General features: G+C 43.2%; 1 protein-coding gene across 1 annotated transcript; it reads right to left on the bottom strand.

The window, feature by feature from the left end:
- Positions 1 to 3,782: 3,782 nt before the first annotated feature.
- SDHD (succinate dehydrogenase complex subunit D) lies at positions 3,783 to 9,724 on the bottom strand. Its single transcript, XM_075279766.1, has 4 exons — positions 9,600 to 9,724; positions 6,892 to 6,996; positions 6,487 to 6,631; positions 3,783 to 4,584 (listed from the first exon to the last, which is right to left on the bottom strand). The coding sequence occupies exons 1-4, from the start codon at positions 9,643 to 9,645 to the stop codon at positions 4,419 to 4,421; spliced, it is 462 nt and encodes a 153-aa protein (XP_075135867.1). The 5' UTR covers positions 9,646 to 9,724; the 3' UTR covers positions 3,783 to 4,418.
- Between the last annotated feature and the right edge of the window lie 14 nt (positions 9,725 to 9,738).

Raw genomic sequence — 9,738 nt, 5'->3', positions numbered from 1 at the left:
GATTGGTAAGTAAATAGGGCCTGTTACCGGCTGGAGTAACTATAGCCGGTAACGGCCTATTAAGGAAAAAAACAAAAACCGCTGCGGTAGCGGCTGTCGCTGGGCCCCTAATGTCCCGGGCCCTGTGACACCTGCTACCTCGGTAGTTACGCCACTGTTAGTGTTTTAATAAAGGAAGTTTCTGTGACCTCAAACGTTTCTGTAATAGAAGATGCTGTGACATCACAAGTGAGTTTTTATCAGGTAAGTGTGACGTCAAGTCAAATCACATCTGTGTTTCTATACAGTATGCTACTGTGACATCATAATTGATTCAGTCAGTTAAGCTGTTGTGACATCACAAGTGAGTTCCCATTAGGTACCTTAAGCTACCGTATATACTCGAGTATAAGCCGAGTCTTTCAGCACAGTTTTTGTGCTGAAAAAGCCCCCCTCGGCTGGGGGGGGGGGGGGGGGGTGTTGGGGTAGGGTGTCTATGACCAGCCGCAATAGTAATGTATAGAATATCCCATAAAATAGTGAAGAAAAAAGCAAGCTTTAAAAAAAATATAATACAAAAATAAAATAAAAGTTCTAAATCCCTCCTTTCCCTAGAATACATATAAAAGTAGAAAATGACTGTGAAACACAAACACATGAGGTATCCTGTGTCTGACAGTGCCCGGTCTACTGAATATAGGGGATCTGCAGTGCTCCTGTTCCGTCAGGAAGGGGTTAATAGGAGCACTGCAGATACCCTATATTCAGCCAGACTGAATTCCAAGTGGGGGGAAAAACACAGTCCTCAAGCTCAGAGAAGGGGCAGACAGACAACCAAAACACCCCCTCCCCTTCCCCAGCACCTACTGCACCCAAAAACTCCGACCATTTTCATTTTTGAAATTTTCCAGTAGCTGCTGCATACGTTTCCATCAGGTAACTAAAGCTGCTTTGACATCACAAGTGATTTGCATCTCACACGTGTGTTTTACTAGGTAAGCTAAGGTAACATCACAAGTATATTTTAGTTATGTAAGCAGCCGTGAAATCACAATTGTCTTTCTATCAGGTATGTTGCTGTGACATCATGATTGTCTCTTGCAGGTAAACTGTTGTGACATCATAAAAGGGTTTCAGTCAGGTTTGCTGCTGCATATCACCTGGTTCTTGCACAGGGCCGCCTGCTGTTGGTGTCCACTCTGTTGTCATTAGTCAGGTGTATATTGCATGATCTCTGACTACACATGATATTCATGCAATTTTTAATGAGAATTTTTGCGTTTATTGATTTATTTTTTCTTTACCAGACCTCATTTTACTTGTACTATTTAATCTATGACTCTAGCACCACCTACTGTCAGTTTTAGGAACTGTACATTATGACTTTCTGGACTTTTCCTAACATTTGGGAACCCCTAGCAATATAAATATGTTACCCCATCCTTGGGGACCCTTCAACTACCTCATTCACACTTGTACTGTGAGATACATAAGGCGGGGACTACACAACTTCTGTTCCACTAGCACTGGTCATAGAACAAACATGGCGATGGGATTTTGCTGTGCAGATTCCCCTGTCCATGTTTCTTTAACGGTCACTGTAAAGATTTTGGGATCTAATGAAGACCTGATAAAAGAAAGACTTGAAAATAGATCTCTATTGTTTATTTGGATTCTAGAACAAGCTTAAAAACCCACTGGGGGTTGATGGTGTAAAAAAGGGATCTGATATTGATGTGCTTGTATTGTTACTCCTGGTGCTTGTGCTGCTTGTGATGGTGTTTTTTGCAATTTTATCCCATTTTTTTGTTTGTATGTCATTCAGTTTTGTCTCCAACTTTAATAAGTGGCCATTGTAGGTCTTTAAATAACCCAAATCCTCTCCTAGAGGGTTTAACCTTTTGTCTTCCAGAGAGTAGATGACAGAGTTTTGAGCTACTCATCAGGCCCAGGAGTTTGATAGGTGGTGGCTGCGTGTATCAGAGCTGTGTGAACAGTGCTGAAGTGATTTATGCTCAATTTGTAGCCCAAGCTGTTGCAGCCATAACCCATGCTGGAATGGAAAGTACGTGACACGCCATCCATACTGTGTAGCAGGGCAGCAGTTTCTTATTTATATTAGATAAGGGCTGGACAGGGTGTCAGCACTAGAGAGGTCAGGAGCAGCATGCACTGAGGACAGAGTAGTGTGGTATCAGCATAAAAGTGAAAACTGCAACTGTACAGCTAGTGAACCAGCCATAGGCGAAATGTAGTATTAAGCTAGGGCTATAATATCACCCCTGGATGTGTGACATTGAAAAGGTTGTCCGATTTCTTTCTTTATTATTTATTACTGCTGCTTAGGAGGCCATGAACATAAACAAAAAAACACAACTCACCTCACTTTCCAATGGTAGCAGATCCAGTCTTCAGTGTACCGGTCTTGGGCTGTATGTGTCAGGTGACCACTGCAGCCCATCCCAGCAGTCACATACAGCTTGTCAAGAGGTCACCGCTGAGGCCTGTGATTTGCTGCGGCGGGCCTCTAGTACAAAAGTGATGTCAGGCAGGGTACCTGTATTGCAGATGACTGGGCTTACAGCTGCTAGAAATAGAGGCCTGGCCGTCAGCGGCACTTTATATCAATTATAAAAATAAGTAAATCAGAACACCCCTTTAAAGAGGACCTTTCATCAGATTGGGCACAGGCAGTTCTATATAATGCTGGAAAGCCGACAGTGCGCTGCATTCAGCGCACTGTCGGCTTTCCCGATCTGTGCCCCGGGTAAAGCGCTATCGGTCCCGGTACCGTAGCTATTTACAGTCAGAAGGGCATTCTTGACAGTCTGTCAGGAACGTTCTTCTGCACAGCAGCGCCTATCGCGCTGTACTGTGTGAGCGGGGAGGAATGCGCCCTCCCTCTGCTCACAGTGCTCGTCTATAGACGAGTATTATCAGGAGGGGTGGGGGGCATTCCTCTCCGCTCACACTGTACAGCGCAATAGGCGCTGCTGTGGAGAAGGACGTTCCTGACGCACTGTCGGCTTTCCAGCAGTATATAGAACTGCCTGTGCCCAATCTGATGAAAAGTCCTCTTTAAGGCCAAAGCCCCAATGTAGCGGCTGCAGCAAAAAAAAGGACTACGGGAAAAACCATGGTGGTGCGGACTTTCTGCTTCCATTAGGGTGCTTTCACACGGTGTAGCACGCCATTCCTTTAGACACGTATACACGTGTCTGAGCGTGGCGCTTCTAAACAGAGCCCATTGATTTCAATGGGTGACGATATACATGCGCTACCCATTAAAATCAATATGTAAAAAAGCCTCCGATTGATTTCAATGGGTAGCGCGCACAATATCGGCACCCATTGAAATCAATGGGCTCTGTTTTGAAGCGCGGCACTCGGACACGTGTATATGTGCCTAAAGGAGCAGCGCGCTACACCGTGTGAAGACATCCTTATACCTAGAGGGAAACTTCTGGCATTTCTGTAGGCATAATTGACATGCCACATTTCCAAAATCACAATGGCTTTGGAAATCGTAGCGTTTCCCCTGCATGTATTTTTCTGCAATATGTGGATGGGATTCTAGCAAACGCCACGTGGGGCCCCGGCCTTAAGAATGCGAATGTTGAGCTACTAGAGAAAGAATGCAGAAATCCATCAGGTCCATCCAATATACGAATATTAGATGTGATATTTTAGTGCAGCATTGTCCTACTTTATGTTACCACGTAGCCCTGGCCTTCTAGCAAGTTCACGGGGCAGATCCAACAGAAAGGGAGAAGCTGTTTGTACTTATAAGCAAAAGGAACTCCTTGTACAATGACAGTAACAAGGCCTTTAATGTACATTATGTTGGTTCATTTTATGGATGAAAACAAAAATCCTTCTTTTTTAGTATCTTATTTATTCCAAGTGCTAAACAAACATCACTGTCCGTCCAATTGCCCTTCATTCATTTTTAATGGGATTCGTTTATGGAAAAATGATATAACAATTACAGATAACCTGTAGAACCAGACATGGATGTCTTCACTATCTGGAAGACATGAAATGATATTGATCAGTCTGACAGGTTGAGGATTACATTTAAGCAAAGAGACCACAGGAACTGCGGCAATAACACTTTAACCCAAAATGTAACCAAGAACGGATTAACTCATCCCAATGATTAAACAGATTGCTTCTCTGGATACTGTAAAATATAGTTCCTGGATTTATCATAGTAAAATATGTAATATAGTAAATGGCGGTATGAAGCACTTTTATGTATCGGCAGGTGGAGTTTATCTGTAGAGTAAAGTAGTACAAACCAAAATGGACGGCATGTACAGTATTATGGGCAGCAGGTATTCCCATCTTCATCCAGGCGATTACGCTTGCTGCCCCTTGCCTTATTCGTTGAAGGCATAAAATCCCCAAGTGCTGACATACATTCATCTGCAGAGCAATCACAGGCTCCAGAGCATTGCAACTGCTTTGCAGATGCCCACATCATGGTAGTTGAAATAGCAAAGACCAGCAAATGTTAAAGATGAGAGACCCAACAGTCCAGTGTTGGCCAGCTTAACCTTTGCATCTCCATGAACATAGTCAGTCACCAACTGACCAAGACCCCTGCAAACAAAATATAAGAATTAGACAAAAGGCAATACCATTCAAGACGAACAATCCAACTGCACAATAGACACCCCTTGCTTTACAAATACCATAAACAGTCTTTATTGTAAAATTCTAATCATTTTGCTACTGTAGAGTCTGTATAACTCCTCCACCAGTTGGCTGTCCTGCTGAATCTAACAGCACGCTTTTCTTGGCTCTGTCAGCTCTTTCCGCCCTTTCTATCGCTTGTTAGAGCAAAGCGCATTGGCATGGCACGTCAGATTGTACGAAGGGTGAAAGCATCAAAGTTATACTCAGAAGGGAGTTAGAGGAAGAAGGCGACATAGGTTGTGTATAAAAGTAGAGAGGAAGGCGATCACTCTGAAATTGAGATTTCCACTCCCACTCAGTTTTGTACTGGACCGACAGGTCTAACACTGGCCATACATTATAATATAATAGTTGATGAAGATGGGCATGAGGAATTACTAGTCGCCCCCTCCTCAATCTGGTAACATTACTATTGAAAATGTACTCCCTAAAACAATATACCACAGATCTTTGCACAGGTCAGGGAATGGAAGAGATAAGTAAGTATATGGTGAAGATAAATATGGAGATACATACTAGAAGGAAACTATCCAACATATCAGGTGTAGTGTTTTACAGACAGCAGCTTTCAGTCACCATCTGACAACACCGTTCATGTTACTAAAGGGACTGACCAATCTTAAGAGATGACCTGAAATTTCCATTACAGACTACTGTATTAGGCTGCTTCACATCTGTGTTTGGGAAGTCCGCTTGAGAAACCCCCAACAGAAACCTATATGCATTAAAAAGCGGTTACCTGGGAAACCCGCAGACCCCATAGACTATAATGGGGCCCGTGCGGTTTCTGCAAGATCACAGCTCTCACCTGAAAGCTGCTGTCTCTTCAAACAACTGAGTGCCTGGAGTCTTGTTGTCAGACCCCTGATGAACTTTGATCACCTATCCTCATGTAATCAACCTATAAATCTTGGGAGAACCTTTTGAGGATGGGATCCCACGTTGCAAAAACAGAGCATTTTGGCCGCGGTGGAAACATTGTGGGAAAAAATGTTGCATTTTACAATACCTGCAAAGTGGATGGGATTCTTGCTAATCCCATTCCACACATGGCAGAAAAAAATCTGTAGCAGCCTTGTTTCACTATGTGGGGCCTTAAAGGGGTTGGCCACTTTCAGGCCAATATTGACAAACAAATATACAATAAAAAGATATACAATTTTCCAATATACTTTCTGTATCAATTCCTCGCGGTTTTCTAGATCTCGGCTTGCTGTCATTCATTCTGTTAAACTTCTAGTGGATAAAACTCTGACCATGGTCATGTGATTTACAGTCCATGGTCATGTGATGAGCACACAGGTGCACAGCTGATTACCAGGCAGATGTCTGATTACTGTGCTGTGATTATAACGAGCAGCACCTGTGTGCTCATCACATGACCATGGGCCGTAAATCACATGACCATGGTCAGAGTTTTATCCTCTAGAAGTAACAGAATGAATGACAGCGAGCAGAGATCTAGAAAACTGTGAGGAATTGATACAGAAAGTATATTGGGAAATTGTATATCTTTTTATTGTAAATTTATTTATCAATATTGGTCTGAAAGTGGTCAAGCCCATTAAGTGTTTTTTGGTTTGTTTTCTGCAAGCCCAATCTATACCTCTTCAATTTATCAGTTCATGTTCTTTTTATAATTAAAGTTTATTCGTAGAACATAGAACACAATACACATCCCATTTTTCATCCTTGAGCAAAGAGTCGATCCACACTTTCCAGACGTCAAGGAAATTCTCTCTTTTATACCTTCCTACCCACCTTATCTTTTAATATAACAAAACATGACGTGTAAAGTTTCCTTACCAATGTCCGTGTAGGGTGAGTGCTGCAGCCAGAGAATAGTCCATAGCACCTCCAGGACAAAAATAAGCTGCAGGTATAAGGCCTAGGAGAACTACGCTCAATGCTCTCTCTGCAGTCCAGTGGAGAGATGCGGCACTCGAGGAGGCTTTGAAGGAAAAAAAAAAAAGTGGTAAAAAATTTCTCTGGATTCAGGAATATTCAACATTTTGAAAAGTGGCATAATCCATCTTATTGCATCCATTTACTGCCCCTCAAAACACTAGCGGTCTACATAGGACTCTATTGAGGCGGATTTTGACACGCAATCCGCGTCAAAATCCGCCACATTTCACTACCGTGTGAACTAGTCCTAAGAACTCCTCAGGCATACAATACTATTGTGGATTTTACTTTTCTGAAACATACCATGACGATTTTGGGACACTTGGGCTGGGAATACTTGTAATGAAGTTCTGTCTTGTGGCAACAATGTTGCTGGTCTGATCAGCAAAGATTTACTAAAAGGAAATGCTGCAAAGGAAAAATACAGAAGTATTATTAATGTAACAAAGCAATCTATCTTATCGCATTGTACAACAAAGTCTCATCTAAAGTGTTGAACACTGCTGGATTCTGCTTACATGAAACTTTTTTTTTGCAGTCAAACCACAGCACAACAGTAAGTCTGTTTGAAGTCGTGTGACCCATCACGTCATTGCGTAGCTCTAGCCTTATTAATACACGTACATGGGAACATTTAAGTTGTCAGGACATATCTGGCTGGAAATAGTAAAATTATAGTTATACTTTGCTAGTACACTCACTGCTCCATTTATGTAGAACTAAAGTTGGGGTTTTTTTGTGTTTTTTTTTTAAAATACTATGTTCACAACCTGTTTTTATCAGTCAAAGGATCAGAACAACAATGGAAAAGTTTCCCTTATAGATGGATACAAATTGAAGACTTTGCATTTGTATCTATTGTACTTCACTTAAATATTACGATAAACACCAAAGGTCTTTCGTGTCCAGTTTCTGACTACCAAAATGGCGATATACATCCAGAACGTGCTGGTAATCCTTGCAAAGTTTGCAGCTGTAGGAGCAGAGAAGCGACGTTCGGCTTCAACTGGACTGCCCGAAAGGAAGACAAGGATGTTTTATTACGGTCCCTATCCTTCCCAAATACAAAGCCCCATTGAGCACCGTGTATACAGCTATGGAAGCTGCCACACTGAGACTGCCACTCAAATGTATTCAATTAATTCTTCATTTCAAAGAATTGTGATTCTGATTTCTATCAGAATTGTGAAATTACAGTTAGCCCTGCCCTGGAGTCTGATAAATTCCTCCCGCAACAAACTAGGCTCCACCATTTCTTCACTGTAGTCAGTAGTTGGTTCGGTGAGATGACATAGCTTGCACCACATGGACCAGACTTCTTCACATTGCGATTTTGTTTTTAGTCTACAAAGAGTTTGACCACTGGGATCACGAAAATAGAGATCTTCTGAGTCCTCAATGTGGACAGAGCAGTTTTTTTCACATGCATGACCACTCCACTATTCTCTAGTATGAGAAAGACAGAGCTCGGAAATTGGCTATTTAGTTTGTAACATAGGAATGAGTAATGAAATGAAGCAGTGATCATGTATGCACATTACCTCTCCATTCACATCATTGATGTACTGTAAAGAGGATGCGTGTCAGAAGTGGCTCCATACTGCTGATTGGTGCAGGGACCAGCTGTTGCCCCCTCACCCCCACCGATCAGGTATTTATTGTCTATCTGAATAAGAGTAAATTCAAACTGAGATTTTTGGATCGGTACCTGAGGCAGAGGCCGGTTAGCCGTGACTGAAAGTCGGTGCATCCAGCCGCGCACTCTGCTCGGATTAAGCTCAATGAATGGGCCTAGTCCAGAGGAGGGAGTTTCTTCAGGCCGATTTGCGAACCGACTCTGCCTGAAGAATGAGCATCTCATTTCTTTTTTCCGGGAGCCGGAAGGAGCCATCTTTTTGGTCAGGGTTTTGAGGCGAATATGGCCTCAAAACCCTGACCATAAAACCCCGTGTGAACTTACCCTCAAGCCAAAAACCTTAACCCTGGAATCCCTCTAAGGATATGTTCATACGATGGAAACCTTTTCGGCTGTGTGAATTCTCCGAGGCTATCCACGAGGAGATGCCGATGCAGTGCACCAGCATCCCAACTCCTGGTTAGGCTCAAAGGAATGGGCCTAATAGTGAGCGAGTCTCACGCTGCGCAATCTGCGGGAAGAAAGGGCATGTCGCTTCTCTTTCCCACTAACTGAAAAAAAATCGCTAGTGGGAAACAAAAAAGTGAGCGTCTCCCATTCAAATGACCGGGAACCTTTTTTGCAAGTGGATTTTGAGGCGGATTCCGCGTCAAAATCCACCTGCAATAAACTCTGTGTGAACTAGCCCTAATAGGTCGCCAACATCCACCATACATTTATGGAAGAGGCTTAAAACATGGTGCCCTCTCAGGAGCCAAGTGGGCACCATCGCTTCAGGGTCTCCATTGTGTTACTCAGCGGAGACAATGCACATTTAACTCTTTAGATGTTTCAGTCAACTTAAAGGGAACCTGTCAGACCAAGGCTTAGAGTCACACATCCATGTACGCCTGCATGAACAATAATAGTCCTTACCGAGCAATAACTCATCAGACGTACACTGCGACTTCACTGAGTAAGCCGGAACACAGACAACTTTCTAACAGAGCGATTTGGGTCACTAGAGCCGGGACTATAAGGACCTGTGGCTGGTGGACAGATCCCCTTTAATGAGCTGTTACCATGACAGCTGAGGTCACTTGCAGGCTGTCAGGCCTGTCATTCATTGCTATGCTATAACCTCACTGACATTAGGCTGTACCTATGGGGGTGCACAGGACTGGGATACACCATAATACAGATATTAAGCAAAGTACAGCTACACCAGCCCACAACACAGCCATGTCACAAGACTACAACAACTTGTCATGCTTTGTTATAAACAATAAAGATGTGACTAAAAAAAAAAGTAGGAAAAAACTCTTCAGGTAAGTAGAGTAATGTACAGAGGCCGCACTACAACACAAGCGTACGAGGCACCCAGGAGCGCGCTCACCTCTGCCTGCTCTGCACAGGGCGCCCGCTCTCACCAAAGCCGCCATCTTGCCTGACACCCGACCAAGGTGACACTGCGACCAGGAAGTAAACCGGGAGATGCTGATTCCTATTGGACTAAGGAGGCCTGGTGACGTCAT

Source organism: Leptodactylus fuscus, chromosome 6, assembly GCF_031893055.1.
Source record: "Leptodactylus fuscus isolate aLepFus1 chromosome 6, aLepFus1.hap2, whole genome shotgun sequence".
NCBI classification, from domain to species: Eukaryota; Metazoa; Chordata; class Amphibia; order Anura; family Leptodactylidae; genus Leptodactylus; species Leptodactylus fuscus.
This window is presented reverse-complemented; position numbering and strand designations above follow the sequence as displayed.

Bases quoted from the DNA above. Each gene is read 5' to 3' on its own strand.
- SDHD (XM_075279766.1), bottom strand. From the start codon at position 9,645: ATGGCGGCTTTGGTGAGAGCGGGCGCCCTGTGCAGAGCAGGCAGAG. The intron at 6,997-9,599 runs GTGAGCGCGCTC...TTTCCTTTGCAG, and splicing joins CCTGTGCAGAGCAGGCAGAG to CATTTCCTTTTAGTAAATCT. The intron at 6,632-6,891 runs GTATGTTTCAGA...TTTCCTTCAAAG, and splicing joins AGTGTCCCAAAATCGTCATG to CCTCCTCGAGTGCCGCATCT.